General features: G+C 38.4%; 1 protein-coding gene across 1 annotated transcript in view; it reads right to left on the reverse strand.

The window, feature by feature from the left end:
* GPR158 (G protein-coupled receptor 158) overlaps positions 1 to 26623 on the reverse strand; it is a 319600-nt gene that overhangs the window by 39436 nt on the left and 253541 nt on the right. Inside the window, exon 6 of the mRNA XM_029239163.1 lies at positions 2223 to 2332. Coding sequence (XP_029094996.1) covers positions 2223 to 2332 — 110 coding nt within the window. The remainder of the gene's footprint in view (positions 1 to 2222; positions 2333 to 26623) is intronic.

The raw sequence follows: 26623 nt of genomic DNA on the forward strand, positions 1-26623 counted from the left end.
GCAGCCAAAAAACCAAAACGTAGAGCAGAAGCAGTGGTGCAACAGATTTGACAAAACTTTAAAAATGGTCCACATCAAAAAAAAAAATCTTTAAAATATTTTAAAGAAAACTTTATATTGCTACTTTCAATGAAAAACTGGTAGGTAATCCATAAATAGAATGGAACTATGAAAATAAATACAGTGAAATAAAGATAATAAATTTCATCTAGATAGTATTGCAGTGGGAAGCTCTGAGCCTGAAGCTTGATCCACTCTTTGTTGTAAAGGAAAATTAGCAACTGTTCGGCAGGTGTTAAAGACCTACTATTTCCAAACTATTTCTTCTCCTGGAAATAATCAGAGGGATGGAAAGAGAACCTGAATGGAAGGAATTTTCTTACTCTGTGATTCAGTGTTATTTAATACCGTGTTTTTGTCCCACAAACAGCCTCTCACAGACCGCAGTGTCATGTGTTTCAGGCACTTGAGAGCACACAGTGAGTCAGGGAAATAGGAATGCTTTACGTGTGGAGGGAACTGTGGGAAGCAGCTTCCAAGTCTGCATCTGACATTCATTCATTCATTCACTTATCAACTATTATGCATTAAGCACCTGCCATGTGTCATTCATTGTGCTAAGAGCTGGGGATTCACTTGTGAATGACCTCACTTCAAGGAGAAGGTAAATTAGGTAAAAATGAAGAAGATAATTACATAAGCAAACTGTATCATATAATAGAGGACCCAAAAGATGCTAAGGCCTAGACTCATAGGGAGAGAGGTCATTCTCAAGTCTCAAGAGGCCACCCATTCTTCTGGGAATTCCAGAAGTCTTATTGTCCATTATAGGCTGTCAATGATTTCTCATTTCCTTTAGCGAGCACCAGCTGAAACATAGTTATCATATAAGGAATGGAAACCGGAAAGTACTTAAAGAACAGGACCCAAGAGCAAAGTGTGCTATGATGTGGAAAGAATAAAGTGAGCATCAGAAAGACCATGAGAGATTAGTCTAATCATTTCTTTTTGTAGTAAATAGAGGGCTATGATTTCCTAGGCTAAACTGAGATTTAAACTGGACCTCCTGAAGTCCAGTCCAATAAACTTTGTACTATATGACATATATAAGAAAGGATCTTGAGAGTTAAAGACATTTACATTTGTTCCAAAAAGATAATCTGGAGCATTCCCAGTTATTAAAATAAGTACCAAAAAATAGTAAAAGAAATGGAGATGCTTGTGTAATGGAGAGTATAATGATCACATTTCAAGAAAGGGTGAAGGGGTGGCATTTAAAGACAAATATAACACATATTATGGCATCTAAGATAAGCTGTTTTATGAGCCATATCAAGACACATTTATTGAGAAATACTTACGGTCAAATTAGCATGAAAATATGAATGGCTTACTGTGACTATTAAAACAGCTTTAAAGCTGATCAGCGTAAAAGGTTTCCTCTATAGAACTACAGTGTTACCCTGCAGGAGAGATTTATACTTTAACTCCTATGCTCTTTGGCACCACTACGCTGAGAAAACTTGGAAAGAGGAGGCAAGGGAAAGCCCTGGAATCATTTCCAGCTATTCCCAGCCTTTCTGGATAGGTAATTTATTTTATTGTCTCTTTCTTGCCAGTACTTATCATATACTTTTTAGAAGTAGGTGATTTTGAAACTAAAGTATAAGGGAATTTACAGTGTTCTCCAATTTATAAGGCTGATAATCACTGGAGCCTACTGGTTAAGAAGGGAAACCAAGAATACTATTTTTTGGAAATTCATCCAAAGAATATCAGTGGGATTACCCTGGGGCATGGAACTTGGGAATGGAGGACAATAGCTTTTGTTAGCTAAGCATATTGCTGAATTTTACTATACAGGATTCTTTGGTAGCTCTGGACTTGGATTATTATTTCAGCTGTATTGTCTTTGTATTTCTTCCTGTTATTAGCTAGTAAATATTGTTTCACATTCATTCTAAATTTATTTTTTATTCAGAATTAACCTTGCCATAACCAATGGCACATTCTATTAAAGCATGTTGTTCAAATTCAATTGTATTAAAGACTTTCCTAGAGAATCCTAAAGATATTGTCTTGAAAATAAAAAATATATATCATCTTCCTATCTAAATTTCTGAAATTTAACCATTTAAGTGGCTGACTGAGCTTGCAAATACATGCTAAGCCAAACACTTTGATCCTCCCATGGGAATGAAAACTAATAAAACATAATATACCTGTGAAGCTTGAGAGTGACAGTTCCATAAACAGTAGCAAAACCGAGAAGACGGACCCATCTTAGGAGAATACAGCGAAATGTGCTTGGCTCAAAGTACAAAATAACAACCTGTAGGATGAGAAGAGAAAGAAAGAGACCTTCAGGATCAGCTGATGACCCACAGATTAAAATCAGTATTTCACAGTCTGATGTTTAATACTATGAATTTTGACATGAGAACATATTTATTTGAATAAAACTCTAAAATATTATTTTGATCATTCTTTGTCCAAAACAAAGAACTATAAAGTCTCCTTATTGCTTTCATGTCAGATCTAAAGTCTTTAATTCTAGCTTTCAGGAGTTTCTAGCAATTGCCTCTAAATTTTTGGTATGTCCAAGCTTCACTCTCCTTTACTTCCCCAGGTGGGCCAGCCAGGCGAGCTTCCACTGCCTTTCTCAGCTGGAGCCGTGCCTATCCCTGCTCCACACTTCCGGCCATACCTTTCCCCTGTCTGAAATATCCTAAGAGGATTATCCTGTAATGCACCCCATCCCCCCATCACCTATCACTCCATGTTTATTACCTCACTTAGTACTTGGCTCCATCACTTCACTAACTCCTCGCTTCTCACTCCAGAGTTTTCACTCAACAAATATTAATTAAGCATTTATCATGAGCCAGGCAATATACTAGATGCTATGGGTACAAAGGCCAATATGAAAGGGAAGAGAGCCATATAAAGAAGAAATTGGAGGCTTCCCTGGTGGCGCAGTGGTTAAGAATCCGCCTGCCAATGTAGGGGACACGGGTTCAAGCCCTGGTCCGGGAAGATCCCACGTGCCACAGAGCGACTAAGCCTGTGCACCACAGCAACTGAGCCTGCACTCTAGAGCCCGCGAGCCACAACTACTGAAGCCCGTGTGCTACAACTACTGAAGCCCGCGAACCTAGAACTCGTGGCTCCACAAGAGAAGCCACCGCAATAAGAAGCCCGCGCACTGCAACGAAGAGCAGCCCCCACTCACTGCAACTAGAGGAAGCCCGCACGCAGCAGCGAAGACCCAACGCAGCCAAAAATAAAATAAACAGATAAAAAATTTAAATGTATATAAATAAATAAAGAAAGAAGAAACTGCATCAAAGCAGTATAGGTGCTGTGATAAACATCTGTGCAGGCTCCATGGGACACAAAGGAACAAGTGGCCAACTCTGGGGGATGGTCAAAAGTCCTGTGAAAGCACGGTATGCACAACCTCTCATCTGCTACTGCGTGGCTTTGAGCAAAGCCCTCACTGAATAGGAAACGGTTTGGACCCGCTAAAGGATTAATGCCGTTGAAAAATGTGGCCTTGCACTCTTCTGCTGGAGCAGCTGGCCTGAGCTGATTCTGCTGAGCATAAGGTCATTGTAACAGAAGAGTATGCCCACTCCTAAAATCTCCAGTGTTATTTTGGTTTTTCCTCCCGAAGACGTGAATACTGGGAAACAGAAAGCATAGCGGGGGGAGATGGGGTGGGTGCTGACGTTTTCTTGCGGATATCTGACAAATGGAGCCCCACTCTCCAGCAGTACCAAGCATGACATTACCTGTAACTCTATGCTGGCATCTCTCTAATATTTCTACTATATCAAAGTATTAAATTAAGCATTGACAAGACCATTATGATTAAATTCTCAAGGGCTGGGGAAAAGACTGGACAAAAGTGTCAAGAAATGAGAAGAAGGTAAAAATAGATGTGGACAGGAGATAATGTTCCTTTGTGTGTATATAGTACTTGTCCTTAATTTTCTAATTCACTAAGTCTATGCCGAAGATAGAGATAAAGATTTGATTTCAGAATTTAATCTGCCAGGAAACTGCATCCAAAACTTGATATAAAACCTTTCTTTTATTTTCTATTTTCACAAAACAAGTTAAAATTCTGTAACTTTGTATTCTAAGTTTTAGCTCATATGTTTTAGACATAGTTCCTATGCACAAGGGTCCAGTGGTAATTATGAGTTCTGCAAAGTAAGCTGTACTGTTTACTAAGGAATTGGAGCTCAAGGAAGAAGGGAAAACTTATGGGAAAGAAAAACAGAGAAAACTTGATATAAGATTAAGGGATTAAGGAAGCATAAGTGCTCCTTCTCATGGCAGAGAGAAATGATAGATTAGAAACTAGAGAGATAGGAACCTAAAGTCTAGAATATATAAAATCTCAAATATTTCCACTAGAAATGGCTTTAGAGATTATTCCAGCACAGTGGATTCCTGGGGGCTGCAAAAGCCTGAGACTTATTGCAAACTTTTCTATTTCACAACAAGCAACAACTAAGAGAATGAATAAGCAAAAGTGAACAACTATACTATAGACGTCTGCATGATTGTTTTATTTTGAACGAAAGAATTGCTCTTGAACTGTTTGGGAACTATTGATATAGGTTCAAAATTTTATTTCACAGATAAAGAATCTGAGGACTTGTTACTGTAAGTGAAAGATTGAGTCGGTCAGAAATAAATGAAAGAATAGCTGAGATATAAGTTTAAAAAGTAATAGAAAATGAAATTCCAGTGAACTTAATAAAACATATTAGAAACAGTTCAGCAAACAGTGAAGTAGAGCTCTCAATTTTGCAGTGTGGTGGTGGAGAATACAGGCTCTGCATCCAGTCTCCCTGGGTCCAGTCCTGGCTCTATTCTTTATTAGTTGTATGAATTTGACAGACACTGCTTTGCTATGCCTCAGTCTTCCCATTTGTAAAATGAACACAGCAATAATACTTGCAGATGGGACTGTTTTGAAGTTTCAGTGTGATACACATAGTGTCTGCTACAGTGAGTATTCAGTAAGTATTGGCTAATATTATGAGAGTTGATTTATGAATGCTTTATTCTAAAAGTTACCCCTGCAATGCAGTATAACTGCATCTCATGAATTCAATGAATTCTTTACTAATGCTTCTAGCCACTCCTTTTGAATTCCTATAATCACTTTTGGACTGTATATTTTTTCTACCTTATATTATAGTTATCTGTAGGGGTCTCTCCCTGAATCAAATGTAAAATCCTGTGTGCTTTACATTTATATGTAAAATATTTGCTCAATGATCTATTTTAGTTAATTTAATAAATACAATATTAACTTCAAAATAAACTATTTGAAAAGTCCCATTAGGGTTCACTGGTCTTTGTGACTCTAACTTACACGTTCACTAGTTATTTACTCTGCATGAGGCAGTAAGGGATTTAGAAGCCATAAAAGTAAATCCGATGCAGATTAGGTCCTCAAGTTATCATTTAGAAGAGTGGATGTTACATGTAAATGATAAAAATGCTGGCATGATCTTACCACATATTTATCCAGCATTATTGCTAGATACTAAATTATACATTTTTGCATTATTTGCACATTTAATCCTCACAATACCTTACGAAGTAGGGACTTTTATTTTATAGAAGAGAAATGAGGCACAGAGAATTTAAGTGATATGCTCAGGGCCACACAGCTAGGAAGCGTCAGAGCCGGGATCTGAATCCAGGTGGTTTGGTTCCAGAGTTGATGCTCATAAGAGCTGCACTGGCTTGCCTCTCCAAAGAGTCCCACCACATGGGGAGATGACAAATTCCATAATACCATGGACTGCATCATACTGAGGATCCAGAGAAAAGGGAAATTCCTCTCAGTGGAAACAAGCAAAGCTATCCCGGGAGGCTGGGCATCTGAGAGTGCATGAAGGAGGAGTGGGTTTAGGTATGGAAGCAAAGAGGAAAGAGGACAGGGGCCTGAGACAGAGCCATGGTTGTGGGGATGCTTCAGAGTGTGGAGTATACAGACGGACAGACACAGCGGGAAGACATCCAGGGGAGTGTAGAATATCAAGCTTCAAAGCAGAGATTCGGCCAGTTCACTGTAAACTGTGAATAACAGGGTGAGGAATTCAGATTTTATTCCAAGAGCCGACATGCCGTTAAACTTTGAGTTGAGATCGGAAGTGTGTTCCAGAAAGTTACTCTGGTAGCAGCATGCAAGAAGACTGGTTGCCCATGGAAGGAGAAGAGAGTGAAGGTGAAAAGACCAGTTGGAAAAAAGAAAAGCAATCCCAATCCATCATCTTTCCCACCAGCCTTTTCCCTCTCCTTATATCTTATTCCACCATTCCTCTTTCCTCCAGCTCCCAAACGGCAGCTAGGGTGATGTTTCTGACACCTCACTCTCCTGCCTAGAACCTTTCACTGGCTCCCATGAAAAAGTCAAAATTATTCGAGCTGGTTGTCAGCAGCTTGCCTTTATTACATCATTGCTTTTCCTCCACCCAAGCCCTCGAATCCTTGCATATGCTGTCCCTTCTCACTGGACGTTCCTTACACAGCCCCACAGTCTCACCTGTACCTGGCTTACTCCTGTTCACCTGCAGGCCTCAGCCTGAATATCCCTTCCTCTAGGAGGACAAAGTTTTGCCTGTGGTTTAGGACACTGTCCCTGCTTTATGGCAGCATTGGACCCATGGCACCATGTTGGATTGTAGGCGCTGTGACAGCCATGTTTATCATGTTCACTTCTGTAACATTGGCACCAGCAGAGTCCTGGCACACAGGAAATGTTCAGAAATATTTGTTGAATGAAAGAAAAAATAAAGCTATAGGAAAAAGGTAAAGAAAAATGTAAGAAATACAGTGAGAATAGGAATTTGGTCACGCATGGCAATAGAGGAAAAGATGGTGCTAAATCAAGAAAATTGAGCAACTCATTATTTGTTGAGGCAAAAGAGAATAAAGTGTCAAAGATAATGTAAAGATTTTAAGCCTGGATGACTGGGAGGATGATTGTGTTTGAAAAGAAAAAGATGCATAAGTTGAAAAAATTATGTTACCTCTGCTTAAAACTCTCCCCATTCCCACCTTGTCCTTCACGTCTCAGGTCAGGGTTGGCATCCACGGTGCTCCCCAGCACCCCCAGACCAAGTCAGGTTTCCATCTCGCTTGCACGGTATTTACTTGTATTGAATTCTGAGCTTTCTTTCATCACACTCATCAAATCTATTTTGATATAATTATTTCTGTAATTCTTTTGTTGAATGTGTCTTACTAGCATGTAAGACATGAGGGCAGGGATTGTAACTGCCTTATTCATGATTGCATGCCTATTCTCTAGTGCTGTATGTTGTAATAGGAGGTAACCCAATGTAGAAGGAATGAGATTAAAAAAGAAGGGAGGGAGAGAGGAGAGAGGAAGTGAAGAAGGAGAAAAGACAGTAAGTTCATTTTTGGATATATTGAGTGTAAGTTTCCTGTTAAGACATCCCATTCAGATCTAGCTTTGTATTAGTTAATATAATCTGTAATGAGAAAAAAACAAAAACAAGGCTAAGATGTTTCAGTGTTTTTCACATCCCTATATTTAACCTTTTCTTGTTAAATATCATGTATATAAATGCATAACAAATTATTGTAAAATAAATACCTCCTGCCAAATCCCAAGTTAATAACAAATTTCATAACAGACCTTGGTAGGAGAAGAAATGAAGAAAAACTAAGCCACTGAGCAGAAGATTTATGAATGATGCTACTAATACTAATAGCTGTCATTTTTCTGTACAAATGACAATAGTTGCTCATGCCCACCCAGTGATCATTGTGCTAGACACGTTACTTATATTTAAGGTCCAAGATATGCTTTATTATCCCCATTTTAAAGACAGAGACTTAATTTTAATGGGGTTCACTGATTTGCCTATTATCAAAATAGGAAACCATTGCCATTATCAAAATAGGAAACCCATAAAAAAAAAATTCCTTTACTGGAAGAATTGCCTAAGGTGTATTTTCAAAGTACATATTTCAAGGGAAAACTTTTCCCGTTTTCTTTCCAATACTAGAGGCTAATGATAGATATAAAGATATTTAATGTGTGAGAAGCAGGATATAAGTGAACCATCTAAGGACCAAAGAACATGCACAACTGCTGGGCGAATAAGCACAGTGTATAAACTGTTAGGGTTAGGAGGGTGGGGTGAGAGAAAAAGAGACATTCGGGGCCACCAAGAGAAAACGTGTCACAGCAAAACCACCGGTTTTCTTTTACCTTTAATATTGCCTCTTGGGAACTCACTATACTCTGCCTAGAGGTTTGTTTCCCCCAATCTCGTTGAGAGGAAGCCTTCAGTGTGAAGGTCTAAGGTGGATGTACCCCTATGGGCATTTTAACAACTTGGCTCTACAACACTGGAAGTATCTTCAGTTGCTTACAAAATTCAATCAGCTGATCTTAGTGGTGGGATGCTCTAGGCACTGTGATTTTTAAAAGTATTGCTGTTTTGGAAATACCCTTCCGAGCATTCCCCTCATTCCAAACAAATGTGCACAGATTATCCACCCATTTCATCAAATGTGACTTTTTAAGCTAGTTTTGAGGTCAGCTTCATTGCTTATACCTTTTGGATACTGAACACAATGAATGAGGAAGAAAAGAGAATAGGCTATTAGTCTTTTCAAATATGTACAAACTAGAAAAAAATTTTAAAATAATTTTCCTCTGCAAATATAGACACAACACCAGAGGTAGAAAATTGACCTCTGCTATGTTTGCTCAGAAGGTACAAGCCCTGGTGCTTCTGGAAGAATAATGCTGAGAAGGTGGATCCGTCAGCAGTCAGCACATTCTGGTACTTTACCCAAAGCTCTGACAATGAAAGATGTGAAGCTCCTGTTTTAGGCCTGATATTTTAAGGATCTGAGCAAGTTTCCTAATAGTGTTGGACACAGCAGTTCTGCTTTCCTAATTGGCTCGTCAAGTGTTATTTGCTTCAGTTCAGTGAAACTGGCTGTGAATTAAACCACTTTTATAGGTGAAGAAGGTGTTACATGCGTTGGGGTTTCTGTTGGTGTGTGTGAACAGTTTTATTTATAAAAAAAGATTCCTGGGTAACGGAAGCATGGGGACAGATGCCGGTGGTGAGACATTTGTTGATGAAGCTGCCCTTTGATAAGGATTTGAGGGACTCCTGGGGCTTTAAGGACTTTCTCTACCGCATCTACAATTTCCTTCTGCTCCATACAAGGAAAAGTCCTGCTAGTCAAATATTTTCCAGGCCCACTCATCCCTCTCAAGTTTACTGTGCTCCCAACACTCCTTATTGAACAAGGGAGAATGAAGCTTATATCTCATCTTGATGGAGGATAGTCCACAAAAGTAACACTTGGAAATATCTAGTGTTAAAACCTAGTACTTAATCTACCCAGGTTTGCTATCTTTTGAACTAGGAGGCTGGAAATGAATGATTTAGGCAGGACTAAGTATATTAAAGCACTTTTATATGTGATTTGCTTTAAAAATAAGTAGATTCAAAGTCCTTGAATGTATTCTAAATTATTTTTCTATATTTGGCAAGACATATGGTTCCATCCACAGGAAATTTATTTAGGGTGAAAATGCATGTCCTGTAAATGTTTAACTAAATATCTAAAGTTGGATTCAAACTACAAAAAATAGAAAAATACTTAATACAAATTACTATACACATGAAGGGGTCTATGGTTGTGATTAAGACTTTCCACAACCATGGTCTAAAACTTATTACTGGGGCTTCCCTGGTGGCGCAATGGTTGAGAGTCCGCCTGCCGATGCAGGGGACACGGGTTCGTGCCCCGGTCCGGGGGCTGCGGAGCGGCTGGGCCCGTGAGCCATGGCCGCTGAGCCTGCGCGTCCGGAGCCTGTGCTCTGCAATGGGAGGGGCCACAGCAGTGAGAGGCCCATGTACCGCAAAAAACAACAACAACAACAACAAAATCGCATCTATTATCTCATGTTATCTGTGGGTCAGCAATCTAGGCTTTGCCAGTCTCAGGGTCTCTCCCGAGATTGCAACAAAAGTACTGCTCAGGGCTGGGGTCTCATTTGAAGGCTCAGCTGGGAAAGGATACACTTCCAAGCTCATGTGGTTGTTGACAGCATTTGGTTCCTTGAAGGATGAGGAAACTGAGGCCCTGAGTCTTTGTGAGTTGTTGGTTGAAGGCCACTCTCAGTTCCTTGCCATGGGGACCTCTCAACACAGCAACTTTCTTTATCAAAGCCCGAAAGAGAGTCTGCTAGCAAGATGGAAGTCATAATCTTCTGTAACCTCATTGCGGAAGTGACATGCTCTCAATGTTGATGTGTTTTATTAATTAGAAACACGGTGGTCAAAGGGAGGGGATTGAACAGGCTGTGAATACCAGGAGGCAGGGATCGCTGGGGCCCCTTAGAAGCTATCTAACACCAAAGGAGACCCTACTTTGAAATCATCAAAAATGCTATTATCTACCTGTGTTCAAAGCAAATGATATAAGAAGAGTATAGAACAAAAAGCCATTAAATACCCAGGGCATGCATTTAGAGAAAGAATAATGTGAAAAATAATTTTAAAGAAGACATTTTTAAAAGATGAAAAGAAATCTACCGAGGCTGCCTTCTCCAGTGGAGTCTAACTCATCATCAAGTTCATAATTCTGAGATATTGCACATGGCTCATGACTAGATGCTACTGAGAAAAGACTTTTTTGGTTATAATATTTTTAAACAATAAGAAAAACATGATATGGTCACAGTGCACTGGGAGAAATAATTTGGACCTTTTCAAGTATTTATATCTATGTTTAAATTGTGACTAACAAAGAATGAAGACTTTCATGTTCAACCTAACAGATTGAACATGTTTATGTCTGTTACTTCTGGAAACTCTAGTTAATGACTGTAAAACTCTGAAGGCCAAAGAGAGTATGAGTAAAAATGACAACAGATGATAGCTATCAACAAAATTCTGGAAGATGGAAAGCAGATGGCAATGTATAACCAGATGAAGAAGTCAAAGGAAGAGGAAACCTGCACCCCAGAGGGAAGCCACTCAGAGGTCTGTCTGTTATCTTTTAGGAGGGAGCTGGACAATAATAATAATAACAGCATCTAATGAGTGCCTGCGATACTCCAGTTACCTTAAAGTGTCTTACACCGAACAAATTACTTGTTCCTTACAACAATCCTTTCAGGCAGGCATTAGTATCCCCACTTTATCTGTGGGAAACCTGAGGCACAGAAAAGTTAAGGAATTTGTACAAGGTCACACAGCCAATAAGTGGCAGAGCTGGGGTTTAAACTGAGCCTGAGTCTGGAGCCCAAGTTATCACTATGTGTTACTGTCTGCCTTTACGTAGGAAAGATAGAGTAATCAGGTAAGGACAGTGATCTTTGATGGAGGCTGAATGTTGTTGAATGCCTGGTGCCCTAGGACTTTGACCAGCTTATTCATGGTAATAAACAAGGAAGGCTTAAATTGAATAATGTTGTTTATAGGGTAAAAATAATCTAATAAAAAGAAATGAAAGTTATAACTAAAGATAAAAGAATGTAGTTAACAAATGGGGAAATGAATGCTAAAAAACTAAACAGGGATAATTCATGAAGAGAAATTGTGAAAGGAAAGAGTGACATCCCAAAGTTTGAACCACTGAGTCAGAGAGAAAGTACAGCCATAATCATGGGAAAAAATGGAAACCAGAAACCAAATCAGCAGTCTTCAACATGAGAATCACCTATGGTGGTGTTTAAACATATGAAAGCCCAGGTTTCCCTTCTGAAAACTTTGATTCAGTAGTTCCAGGGCACAGCCTGAATAATTTGCTTTTTTAAAATGCTCTGCAGGTGGTTTTAACTTAGCAAGAGTTAAGAGCTGCTGATAACCATTTACAGCCCAGCAGCAAGCCACACACGGACCTGGGATAACCACAGCTCAGACCAAGACCGGGAAGGGTGAGGAAAGTGTCCAATACCTAATAAAATGCAGTAAGAATTCTATTTCTAGAAAAATGCTCTACATATACATGCATACAAAATATGCAAAGATGTATGTCCAGGAATATTCACTAAAGCATTGTGTGCAACAGAAAAACAACGAAAACATTCTCCACCCAGAGTGAACGGTTTAAGTCTGTAATTCATGTTACGTCCCTACAAAAGGCACAACAGTGAACTTTAAAATAATAAATGGATCTGATTCTGTTGCTGTAAAAACATATTTAAGAGAAACTGTAAATGAAAAAAAGCTGCGTAAACAGTATTAAAATATGATTCTGTTTGTATATACATAAAAAAGGAACGTCTGGCTGCACACTCAGTGGCCTATTAAGACTATTTACCTTTGGGCAGCCAGTTTGGCGGCTGAGGAGGTCGGGAAGGCAGGGGGGATTTTTACTTGTATCTTTTGGTACTAGTTGACTTTTTTTTAAATAATGAGAATACATTACTTTTGTAATAAAGGAATTAAAAAATGCATGAAAAGATTCCTAACTCATTCATTGTAATCACTATAAATGTCTGGCTCTTAATGGGGTCTGGAGGTTTGTTTCTAAGTACTGGGGATCTGAGAGCAAAATGGAGAGGTGCCATATGTGATATCTATGAATTGGCATTATATGGAGCTGGCAAGATACAGAAAAATGACCTCAGAGAAACCAGAGGATCTTAAGAACCCCAGGCCTCAATAAAGAAACAAAATGCAACAGAGTGCACAGAAAAAGAGTTGAAGTACAGTATTTTGAGAAGAAAGGCAAAAAAATGGTGAAAAGACACAATATATAATAAGATGATTAAAAACAAAAGCTTTTTTAAAGCCAAGAAGAAAATACACAAAATGCTTGTTCGGTGTGCTATTTCCTGGTCCTAAGGCGGCCCCTAGCCCTTGGCCAAGGCCCACCTGTCTACCTGAGCTTTGTTGGTCATCCTTTCCCTTGAGACTCTTGCATCCACCATTCACTGGAAAAAACTCTCTCTGTTCAGAGTCTGAAGATTCTTTCCAATTTGTTGAAGAAAGTGTGCAGAACATATAAAACAATAGGTTCTATAAACCACACTTAAAGTCTAAAAAAGTAATTGTTCAAGCTACAGTCACAAGCCACGCTTGGAATTGGTCAGTCACATCTCCCTCTGTGGGGAAGTCACCAGTGCCAGTACTAATTCTCAATGCCCTGGGCAGAAAGAAGCATGGATTTCTTGAGAGGCAGAGGAATACAGGGGAAAGATTTTAGCATTTGTAGCCATAAAGGGACTGCTCTGCTACTTATTACCAACTGCATGACCTTGAGCAGCTCATTCTGATCATCTCCTTCCTCATCTGGAACGCTGAGTTAATAACCCCTTCTCTCCCTCCCAGGATGGGAAAAATGTATGTGAAAGCACTATTTCAACTAGAGTGGTATAATTATTTCTCCTACGCTTATTCCTTCAGGATTGATGCAAAATCCTTTTTCTTTCTGTTTAAAATGAGCATTAGGTGATTACACCTGATCTTTATAAATTCTCTCTCGATGGCAAATCAACATAAACATCAAACTGCTATGATAAGGGAACTGCTTTACCAGCCCGATTCAGTCTGAGTCACCCACTGCCTCACTCCTCCGGGAGAGGAGACGTTCATATTACTCAGTTCCAAATAAAGGGCTGAAAATAAAAATCTAAGTTTAACTGTAGGTTACCATAAAAGCTCTTCAAGAATTTGTCAGTAAGCATTAACCAATGGATTTCTCAATATATTTTTAACCCTCCTCCTATTCACTTTCCTGTTCTGCAGTGCTCTGTTTAACATATAACCATCATCGATAATAAAAAATGAATCTGTACATGTAATTGTCACTGTTTATTGCATACTTGATTATCTATTTTCCTGAATGGAGATACTTAGAAAGTCCAGTGACTTGGCCAAGATGACATAGTTTAAACATGTCAAAGGTGGAATTACTCTAAATTGTCAACATTTTCAAAGAATGTTCCCCCCTTTTTTTTTTAACATCTTTATTGGAGTATAATTGCTTTACATTGTTGTGTTAGTTTCTGCTTTATAACAAAGTGAATCAGCTATACATATACAATATCCCCATATCTCCTCCCTGTCGCATCTCCCTCCCACCCTCCCTATCCCACCCCTCTAGGTGGTCACAAAGCACCGAGCTGGTCTCCCCGAGCTATGTGGCTGCTTCCCACTAGCTATTTTACATTTGGTAGTATATGTAAGTCCATGCGACTCTCTCACTTTGTCCCAGCTTACCCTTCCCCCTCCCCGTGCCCTCAAGTCCACTCTCTACGTCTGCGTCTTTATTCCTGTCCTGCCCCAGGTTCTTCAGAACCATTTTTTTTTTTAAGATTCCACATATATGTGTTAGCATACAGTATCTGTTTTTCTCTTTCTGACTTACTTCACTCTGTAGGACAGTCTCTAGGTTCATCCACCTCACTACAAATAACTCAATTTCATTTCCTTTTATGGCTGAGTAATATTCCATTGTATATTTGTGCCACATCTTCTTTATCCATTCATCTGTCGATGGACACTTAGGTTGCTTTCATGTCCTGGCTGTTGTAAATACTGCTGCGATGAACATTGTGGTACATGACTCTTTTTGAATTATGGTTTTCTCAAGGGTGTATGCCCAGTAGTGGGATTGCTGGGTCATATGGTAGTTCTATTTGTAGTTTTTTAAGGAACCTCCATACTGTTCTCCATAGTGGTGGTATCAATTTACATTCCCACCAACAGTGCAAGAGGGTTCCCTTTTCTCCACACCCTCTCAGGAATTTATTGTTTGTAGATTTTTTGATGATGGCCATTCTGACCGGTGTGAGGTGATACCTCATTGTAGTTTTGATTTGCATTTCTCTAATGATTAGTGATCTTGAGCATTCTTTCATGTGTTTGTTGGCAGTCTGTATATCTTCTTTGGAGAAATCTCTGTTTAGGTCTTCTGCCCATTTTTGGATTGGGTTGTTTTTTTTTGTTATTGAACTGCATGAACTGCTTGTAAATTTTGGAGATTAATCCTTTGTCAGTTGCTTCATTTGCAAATATTTTCTCCCATTCTGAGGGTTGTCTTTTTGTCTTGTTGATGGTTTCCTTGGCTGTGCAAAAGCTTTTAAGTTTCATTAGGTCCCATTTGTTTATTTTTGTTTTTATTTCCATTTCTCTAGGATATGGGCCAAAAAGGATCTTGCTGTGATTTATGTCATAGAGTGTTGTGCCTGTTTTCCTCTAAGAGTTTTATAGTGTCTGGTCTTACATTTAGGTCTTTAATCCATTTTGAGTTTATTTTTGTGTATGGTGTTAGGGAGTGTTCTAGCTTCATTCTTTTACATGCAGCTGTCCAGTTTTGCCAGCACCACTTATTGAAGAGGCTGTCTTTGCTCCGTTGTATATTCTTGCCTCCTTTATCAAAAATAAGGTGACCATATGTGTGTGGGTTTATCTCTGGGCTTTCTATTCCCTCTTCTTTTTAATGAAAAGCTGTCTGGTATCCAAAGTTTGCATTTCCTTATTGGTAAAAGTCAAGTTACTAACTGCCTCACAACCTAAGTAGTTTGCAGTCAGTGTTCTTTGGGTAATTATGCTTCTACATGTAGACACAGGCCTTCTCTCTTTGAAATTCTTGCCGTATTCTGCCCCCTGCTCCACCCTTGACTCTACAAGAACTGAACTCTAAGGTCTTTCCCATGCACAGAACCTTCTTCCATCCACTCCTGCCATTCACTGTCCTCTGCAGTTCCACGCACCCTAACTTCACAATTCCTCGACTTCCTCTACTCCTTTGCCTTCCTCAGACTAGAGGAAATCTACATGGCCGTGTCCTGGATCACGTGGAAAGTGGGTATCACCTGGAAAAGCTGTCTTTTGAGCCATATACCACAGGCTCAAGGCCACGGAAATAAAGGTGTTTCGAGGAATACTACTTGCTACCTTGAGAACATCTTTATCTTGGTGAACAGAAGTTATACTCCATATTCTGCTACAGGTTTTCCATCCAAAATATACATCTGGCAATATCTTACCCCTGCCTAGAAACCACTCTTGGTTTCCTGTTTTTCATTAAATAAAGATTACATTGCTTACAATGGCATACAAAATCCCTTCTTCTGTGTCCCCACCATCCTTTATTTGTCCTCTCTTCCAATGCCATCTACATCTATCCATATTCTAGCCACATAGATTTTGCAGACCTAAACAAGCACAGACTTTCACAACTCCATGCCTGTATTTGTGCCATTAATCTTAGAATATTCCTTTCCCAGCAACCTCCCTAACTGTTACTCCAGAGAGCAAATATTTACTTCTTTCTGTAGCCTCTTCTGTATTCCATAGGTAGTAGTACCCTTCTCTGTGCTCAAAGAGCCTTTTTCCTTTATTACAGAACATATTAAGTTGTACTGCAATACCATTTGTACACTATATCTCCTCCACTGGGCATTATGTTCCATTTATGCTAATTGAATGAATGAATGAAAGTGGTTTTCATTTAGGAATCATCAGCTACAAATTCAGCTACCTTCTTAAGTTTAACAAACTAAATGCATTAAGATAAACTCAGAAGCATGATAACAAGTCACAAAGAAAAGGAGGAGCTCTTGGAATAACCTTTGATAAGAGTCACTGAATAAGATATGCCACTAAGTTCTCATAAGGCAAGTATAACTAGGATGTGTCATAAATAGTTTAATTTTAAAGGCACTAATAAAAAGATAATTTAAACACATTTTTCTTACTGGTTGTCACAGTGCCTAAAATATCTACCATTAGAATCACTTTTTATATCTTCAAAAAATCCCTAATGAAATTTATCTGAAAGGATTAGAGTGATGACAACTAACTGAAAGCCACTTAGGATAGAATAAGTTCTAGAAAGCATAGGTGCAGGATAGGGAAGTTTTGACGGAAAGTAGAAGGAAAGAAACTCTTCAGGACATGGTCTACTGCTCAGATTGGAAGAGTTCAGTGAGGCAGCCTCCAGGATGCCAGAGAGAGCTGGTGCCTAGGTTGGAAAGGCTTTGGTACTGAGGCTAGAAGAGGTGCTGAAAAGGAGAGGCGCAGACCTTGGGCCTGTTTCCTGCTGCTTCTTGTAGAGATGTTTTCTCTCTCCAGGAGTGATGTCACATCAGAATTCCTTAATTTATGCAAGACCTTAAACAGGCCTTTAGTCTGCATTTATTTTCTCGCATACGTGCTTATTTATCTGGATAACTGAGGAACACCGTTTATTGCGTATATTTTTAACCTTTCCTGCTTGGTGCTGGCTCACTAGCAGTAGCAGCTCTCACTGCAGCCTCGTGTCTGCAGAGAGGAGGGGTGAGGGCACGTAGCTGCACAGGCCTCAAAGGGCTGTCAGATAGGCCTCCCACATGTCCGCAGTGTCTAGACAGGTTCTAAGTTCTGTGGATTCTCATCTGCAACAATATTTCATGACTGTGGGTCAGTCTGGGCTGTTCTTGGACTTCACAGAAATGGAATCATTGAGTGTATATTCTTCTGTGAGACTGAATGACTATAACACTCTTGGTGCAGTAGCCAGCTTCACGTTGGCATGAGAGTGCTTTTAGCCTCTGACTTAACTTGTGAAAAAAATAAAGGAAAGGCCCTTTCTCTTGTGTGTGTTATGCTTGTTGTTTATGGCTTTTAAAATTTGTCTCAGGCATGCTTCTGCCCTGTTTTGAGCTTACCTTTTGTCTTTTTTGGAAGCCACAATTCAACCCGTTACATCGCGGACTCACCATCGCTAACCCCTCCAGCCCCAGGGTGGGGACTGCTGCACTGGAATGAACTGATTTTTTTCCTTAACTTAAGCACCTCTACTTTTATTTATAGGAACTAAAAAATAAAAGGAAAAGAGATATGTTTGCTCTTTGAAAAAATAATAGAGATAGATTAAATTAGAAATATAAAATGTATTTTTATACCAAATATAAAATATAGAAATTGCCCATGTATTGGGAAAGCCTTTTGGATTTTCAAACAATTTTCACATTATCTCATTTTAGAAGCTACACAGTAACAGATCCACTTTGGCTCAGGAGAGGGAAAACCCTTCAGAGGCACGAGGAGAGAATGTGTACCCAGACCTCTAGCTGCCATCCAGTCTCCTGACTCTCCCCCTGCAGCCTAAACATATTAAGGTGTGAGGAGCAAAAGACACTGATCCTGTGTGAGCGGGATGAAACTAGAATTCTTTTGTGGTGTCACACTAAAGCAGTTAGGTAAGAATGGCCAGTAGGGTTTTTTGTTTGTTTAACTCAGACTGGTGGGAAAGTAAGACAAAAAATATATGCCAACTACTGTTGCTCACTTGCCAGTTATTGGAAAGAGAAGAGCGAGGAAAAAAAAAACACAACAGGAAGAACAGGGCAGATCTGGGATGCAGGACCAAGGTCTCCTACAAAACACAGGGAAGTCAAGGAAAGTAAAAGATCAACCTCCCCCCTCCCGGCACCTCCACTGGCAGGAACGCAGGCTGTTTTAACAGTGGCTATTCACTGGAGCAGTCACCAGGCCAACATGGAAGATTCCTGTGCTCCCTTTAACCTTATCTCAACCTTCACAACATAGCTGCTGAGGTGTTCAGGTGTTTCACCACAATTTCTTGGCATCGTTTTGTGTTAGTGACCCTTCCTTTACGCTTTTACTTTCTACTTGTGCGAGCTAGTATAATAACACATTGTAAGGGAAGGCAATGCCTGAGTAGCCATGGCAACCTCCAGGACAGCCCGCCACCCACCCCTCCCTGTAACCCAAGGCTTCCCAAAGATGCCTTTTGATGAGCAAAGGTTTTTACTTCCATGAATTCCAAATTATCCACTTTTTCTTTCATGTTCACTGATTTGTGTGTCCTCCCCTGCCCCTTCCCCACCCTCTCCTGACATATTTATCCAGTTGCTTTAGCACCATCTGTTGAAAAGACTTTACTTTTCATGTTGAATTACCTCCAAGCCTTTGTAAAAAAATCAATTGACCTTCTATGTGTGGATCTATTTCTGGCTACTTTGTCTGATTGATCTATTTATCTATCCTTTGTCCAATTAACACTGTATTGTGTCCTGTAGCTTTAGAGTAAGCTTGAAATCTGATAGTATAAGACCTCCAGTTTTGCTCTTCCTACATATTGATTTGGCTAGTCTAGGTCCTTTGCTTATCCATATAAATTTTAGAATAAACTTGTTAGTTTCTACAAGAAAAGCCTGTTGGAGTTTTGATTACAATTGCAATGGTTCTACAGACCAAATGGAAGAAAATCGACACGATTTTATTCGCGAACATGGTACATGCCTCCGTTTATTAGATTTTCTTTATTTTCTTTTAGTGATAGTTTGTAGTTTTTCAGTGTAGATGTCTTGCACACTTTTTGACACATTTATTTCTAGGTAATTAGTGCTTTTAGATGCTACAGCAAATATAATTAAAATTTTTTCATTTTTCAACTGTTTCCTACTATCTATAAAACAATTGATTTTTGTATATTGACTTTGTATCCTACAAGTTTGCCAAATTCACTTATTCATTATAGTTTTGTACATTGCTTCAGATTGTCTATTGTAAATAAGTATGTTGTCTATGAATAAAAACCATATTGCTACCTCCTTTTCATTTTGTACCCTTTCCTTTCTTTCTCTTGCCTTGTTACAACTAGCCAGGACTTCCAGTGTGATGTTGAATGGTATTGGCTTGAACGGATGTCCATGCCTTGTTCCTGATCTTAAGGAAAAAGTGTATATTTCACTATTAAGTATGGTTTTAGATAGATGCCCTTTATCATACTGAGAAAGAGCTCTTCTATTTTTTTTTTTTTCTGAGAGCTTTTATTATACATAGGTGTTGAATTTTGTCAGATGCTTTTTCTACATCATTTGGGATGATGATATGAATTTTCTCCTTTTACCCTGTTAATGTGGTGAATTATATTATTTGATATTTTAAAAACATATTAACCTAATTCTGAATTTGTGAGATAAACATCACTTGGCCACAATGTATTATCACTTTTACCTATTTCTAGATCCAATTTGCTAATATTTTGTTAGGGAATTTTGAATATACATTCATGAGGGTTATTTTTTATGTATTTATAATATCCTTGTCAGGTTTTGGTATCAGGGTATGCTAGCCTCATAATATGAGTTGGGAAGTATTCCCTCTTCATTATCTGAAACAGTTGCTTAAGACTGACACTCTTTCCTCCTTAAATGCGTGATAGAAATGGCTAGTAAAGACATTTTGGCCTATCATTTTCTTTCTGAGAGTTTTTTTATTACAAATTTAATATATTTAATATAAATATGCCTATTCAGATTTTCTATTTCGTATTCTGTCAATTTCGGTAAGTCATATTTTTCAAAGCATTTCTCTGTTTCATCTAAGTTTTAGAATTAGTTGGCAGAAAGTTTTATTGTATTCTTGTTATCCTTTTAACATCTGCAGAATCTTTAGTGATATATTCTTTTTTATTCCTAAAATCTTAAATTTGTGCATTCTTTTCTTTTCGTTCTTGATTGGTCTTGCTAGGAGCTTGTCAAATTTAGTACTTTTAAAAATAAAATTCTAGCTTTTGTTAGATTTCTCTATTGTTTGTCTGTTTTCTATTTAATAGATTCTTATTTTTATTATTCCCTTTCTCTTACTTATTTTGGGCTTAATTTATTCTTTCTGTAGATTTGTAAAGTTGAGGCACAAGCCATATTTTTTTCTAACATCAGCATTTAATTATATAAATGTCCTTAAAGCACTGCTTTGGCTGTGTCTCAGTAATTTTGATATCTTGTATTTTTATTATCATTCACTTTGAAATATTTTCTCATTTCCATTGTGATTTTCTTATTTTACAAACTGGTTGTTTACATATTGTTTAATTTCCAATTATTTGGGGTCTTTACAGTTAACATATTATTTATTACTAACTTAATTAAAGTCATAGAATATACTTCAGATGATCTACATTTAAAAAAATGTATTGAGTTTTTTTGGCTATCTTGAGGAACACTGCATATGTACTTTGAAAGAATGTGTATTCTTCCATTGTTGGGTGTAGCATATATAAATAGCAATGTCACGTGTTTTCAAACCTTTTACAGTATAGCTGATTTTTTGGTATGGTTGTATAATTTTATCAAGACAGGGTGTAAAAATCTTTGATTTGATTGTGAATTCATTTCACTATCCTTTTAGCTTTCTATTTTTTTGCTTTATTTATTTTGAAGTTGTTATTACATGCATATATATTTAAGATGGTCATGCCTTCCTGATGAATTAACAGCTTTATCATTTTGGTAAAATGTACCACTCCAATTTTCTTCGGCTTAGTATATCCTTTTCAAGCATTTAAGTTTTATCCTATCTACTTAAAGTACATCTCTTGTAGACAGCATATAGTTGGGCCTTGCTTTTTTATAAGTGCGGCAATTTTTACCCAGGTGCTGCCCAGTCTGTGCATAAGCTGCCACAGCCTTCACTCTCTCTGCATGCCTCCGCATCAGCCTTATCTCACCTGGGTCCCAGAAAGTAGTTTCTTGTTTTGCTTGGCACCTGTCCAACTCTTCCTGGGTAACCCAGTGAATTTCTCTACCATTCAGTGGGCTGTAGCCACACCTTCTACAATAAGGTCTGAATTCCTGCCTCGGGGACAGAGCCCTTTTCCAAGTTTGTCCTTCCTTGGGTACTTTCCCTCAGCCCTAGGAGGCCACTTAGCGTTCGCTTTATTATCTTTATAGCTACTCCACTGTCATGGTTTAATAACTCTTTGTATTGAACTTCCACTGTTCAAATTACTGTATAGAGCTTCCCTGGTGGTGCAGTGGTTGAGAGTCCGCCTGCCGATGCAGGGGACACGGGTTCGTGCCCCGGTCCGGGAAGATCCCACATGCCGTGGAGCGGCTGGGCCCGCGAGCTATGGCCGCTGAGCCTGCGCGTCCGGAGCCTGAGTTCTGCAACGGGAGAGGCCACAACAGTGAGAGGCCCGCGTACCGCAAAAAAAAAAAAATTATAGTTTCTCTCCGTATTAGACTCAGACTGGGTCATGCCCCTCCTATGGATGCCTCCTTTTCACAATTCATCCCCTCAATTTCCAACTTCTCTAGCAGAATTGAACTCCATCCTCCAACACTTCCAGACACTTAAGACTGCAGCTTTTTGCTTGAGCTACAGCTCCACACACTACATAAACTGGAGAACACCCTCAGGGGGAAAGTCAAATAATATGGAAACTATCCAGTGCAGTTCTGTTACCCAAAGGTTAAATTCCTTCTACTTTCTGCCTCCTTTGGGTAATTTTCCATTACCTTCAAACAGTTTTGATTTTATATGTTGCCCAGAATTTCTAATTATTATCTTTTGGAAGGTTAGTTCAACATAAGCTACTCTGTTATTATTGGAACCAGAATTGCTGTGTAACTTTTGTAAACAACTTTAGTACAATATAATTCACACATCGTAACATACATTCATTTAAAGTGTCCAATTTGATGGTTCTTTACTCTATTCACAGAGTTGTACAACCATTATCACAATCAATTTTTGAACATTTTCACCACCCAAGAAAGAAACCTCATACCAATTAGCAGTCACTCCCCATTCCTCCTCTGTCCCTAGTCATAGGCAACCACTAATCTATTTTCTGTCTCTATATATTTGCCCACTGTGGAAAATTCATAATGGTATCATGCAACATGTGGTCTTTTGTAACTGCCTTTGATTTAGCACAATGTTTTCAAGGCTCATCCACATTGTAGCATACGTCATATTTCATCCCTTTTTATTGATAATATTCCATTGAATGGATATACCACATCGTTTATACATTCATCAGCTAATAGACATTTGGGTTGTTTCCACTTTTGGGCTATTATAAATAATGCTGTGAACATTCACAAACAAGTTTTTTTGTGAATGGTAAACTTATGTTTAACATTTTGAGGAAATTCCAAACTGTTTTAGAACATGGCTGCATTATTTTAGGTTCCACCAACAATATGTGAGGCTTCCAATTTCTCCATATCCTTGCCAATGCTTGTTATTGCCTATCTTTTTTTTTTTTTTTTTTTTTTTGCAGTACGCAGGCCTCTCACTGTTGTGGCCTCTCCCATTGCGGAGCACAAGCTCTGGACGCACAGGCCCAGCGGCCATGGCTCACGGGCCCAGCCGCTCCGCGGCATGTGGGATCTTCCCAGACTGGGGCAAGAACCCGCGTCCCCTGCATCGGCAGGTGGACTCTCAACCACTGTGCCACCAGGGAAGCCCTTGCCTATCTTTTTATTATAGTTATCCTAGTGGTTGTGAAGTGGTATTTTATAATTTTTGATTTGCACTTCCCTAATGATTCATGATGTTGAGCCTCTTTTCATGTTCTTATTGGTCATTTGTATATCTTCTCTGGAAAAATGTCTACTCAGATCTTTTCCCCATTTTAAAATTGGAATATCTGTCTTTTTATCATTGAATTGTAAGAGTTCATTAAATATTCTAGATACAAGTCCCTTATTAGATTTATAATTTGCAAATATTTTCTCCCATGCTGTTTTCTTCTTTTCACTTTCTTGATGGTATCATTTGTAGCACAAAGTTTTTTATTTTGATGGAGTCCAGCTTATCTATTTTATCTTGTGGTTTGGTATCATATACAAGAAACTATTGCCTAACCCAAAGTCATGAAGATTTATATCTATGTTTCCTTTTAAGAGTTTGTTTTAACTCTTCCATTTAGGTGTTTGATCCATTTTGAGTTAATTTTTGAATATGGAGTGAGATAAGGATCCGACTCCATTACTCTGCATGTGGATATCCAGCTTTTCTAGCAACATTTGTTGAAAAAACTATTCTTTCCCTCACTGAATTGTCTTCATATGCTTATAAAAAAATAAGCTGACCATAAATATAAGGATTTACATTTGGACTTTGAATTCCATTTATGTAGATCTCTTTAAAATCTCTTAAAATCTCTTTTATAGTTTTCACTGTATATGTCTTGCACTTTTTTGTTAAATTTATTCATAAATACTTTATTCTTTTTTGATGCTCTTTTAATGGAATTGTTTTATTAATTTCATTTTAGGATTGTTCATTGCTAATAGGGAAATTAAGTTGATTCTATATATTGATTTTTATCCTGCAACTTTGCTGAACTTGTTTATTAGTTCTAATAGCTTTATTGTGGATTGCTTAGGATTTTCTCTATCCAGGACCCTGTCATATGGAAATAGAGATATTTCTACTTCTTTCTTTCCAAACTGGATGCCTTTTATTTCATTTTCTTGCCTAACTGCTCTGGCTAGTGCCTCTAATACAATGTTGAATAGAAGTGGTAACAGTAGACATTGTTGTCTTGTTCCTGATCTTAAGGGATTATTCTATAGATGTCTGCTATGTACTGTTGGTTTACACTATTTCCTTATTGATCATCTGTTTAGGTGTTCTATTTATTGAAAGTAGCATATTGGAGTCACCAAATGTTATTCTTAAATTGTCTATTTCTTACTTGTATGACTTTTTCAAAGTGCGGAAACTTATTAGAAGTTCCTAGACAAAAACCTGTGTGTTTTTAAGGCAACTACAGACAATTATAAGGGCTTCACATGGTGGCCTCACGGGAAAGAGCTCTCCCCACACCAGACCTGATGCACAATTTTGATGTACTACAGTCTCAAGGGATTTACAGGCAAGGGCTGTGGCCCTCTGGCTGGCCATGTTCTTACTCATATATGCACTCTTAGCATAGGAACCTCCATCCTGAGGTCTCCTAATTGGAAGACCCTGAAGTCATTTTTCTCCGCTCTGAATCAGTACTGAGTACTTTTCCGTTCCTAGCCCTTCTCCCCAGCCTCTGCATCCACAAAACTGCAGGAGCCTTTTGTACGGGGCTCCTTCAGCAGTGAAAAGATTCCCCACACCTGTGCTCATCTGTCTGACCCTCACCTGGTGCCATTCCATGGAAGAAAATGGAACAGTGGGGAAGCCAGCAGTTTCTCTGGGTTAGCCTCTTGCTAATACTATTGCAGTTAAGTGATTTAAGTCTTGACTGTTACTTTCATTTTTGGCTTGTTGCTTTAATCAGCTATTCTGACATCTGGCAGCTCAGTTCTCTCCAGCTCAGCTCAGCTCAGCTCTAGACAGAACTCTTTAATACAATTTTATCTTTTTATTTTGTGAACAGTTTTTAAAATACAGAAGTTGACTGAGAATAATATAACCTTGACATCTGCACACCACACAAATTAACAATAAACGTGTACAGTTCTGTTATTAATTGCTTTGGGATTTTACATAACTTAAAACTTTACTCATATCAAGTAGAAGCTTCTTAATTTCCCTCCATAGTCCCACTGTCTCCTACCTTCTCCAGAGGCAAGCACTAAAATGAATTTGATGTATATGTACCCAGGACATGTTTTTCTACTTTTGTTCCATTTATATGTATCCATAAATAATATATAGCCTTATTTTGTGAGTTTTAAAATTTGTATATAAGTGGTAAATTGTATATTAGCCTTTTGAAATTTATAGGTCTGTCTTTATGGTGAATTAAATGATCCAATTTCCATCAAGACAAAGTTAAATCCAGATCTCTTTTCTAACTGTCTATTTTCCCCCAACTCCCATATCTCATTACTAAAGCCAAGGAGAATTAGAAGAGAGTTGGCCTTATCCTCACAGGGTTACAGAAATAAGGAGGTTATATCTCTGTTGGGAGATCTCTCTTTATGAGAAAGTAAGCATACAATTTCCTTGAAAACAGGACCCATATAGGTTTTCAGAGCTCTTTAAAAGCAGGGGATCTGTTACATACACTAACCATGCCAAGCTCTGGCCTCCCAGTTGGGGAGTAACAAGATTAAGAGAAACTAGTTGAAAATGCTCATTTGAGTATTTTTTGGACACTTCCCTAAAACTGACAATGAACTACAGAAGTGAGAAGGGCTTCTGAGATCACTCATGCTGTCTTAACTTACAAAGTAAGAAACTGAGACCCAAAAAGATCAAGTGACTTGTGCAAAGTCACAAGTTAGCCAAACCAGGACTATAACTCAGATCTCCCGATTCCTAGTTCACTGCTCTTTACACTAATTACTGATTACTAAACTGGGCTCTGTGGAGGCATCCTCAGGGTCAAAGGAGAAGTTCAAGCAAGTTGGTTGCTAGGCCCCATTTCCTTTCACCCAGGGTGCCTCAACTTTCAGTAACTGTTATCTTCTCACAGTTAATAGGCTGCAGTGACTCCTTAAATGCATGTTGGCAATCATTTTCATCTGAGCTATGAATGTATGAAGTTTCCTGTCACTGCTTTCACACCATAAGCAAGATGCCATTATTCTTGCTAAATTAATTTGATAGTGTCTCAAAAATTCATCTAAACACTTAGATTTTACTGGGCTGCATTACCAAGTAATATTATTATCACCTTTGTATCATTTACATATCATGCTAAAATAAGTAAAATGGAGGGATTTACAGCATGGTTATTTTAGTCTAGTTAAAATATAAAGCTGTACATAATATCATCTGTGGAAGTGACTTATTTACTATACATATAGGATATACATTTTTTATTCTCCTTTGGACTGTTTTATCAAATAATGGTATACCAGCAAACACTGTTGGTTGTCTACCCAAAC

The sequence above is a fragment of the Monodon monoceros genome, unplaced genomic scaffold, assembly GCF_005190385.1.
Source record: "Monodon monoceros isolate NGI ecotype Baffin Bay Population unplaced genomic scaffold, NGI_Narwhal_1 Super_Scaffold_21, whole genome shotgun sequence".
Lineage (NCBI taxonomy): Eukaryota > Metazoa > Chordata > Mammalia > Artiodactyla > Monodontidae > Monodon > Monodon monoceros.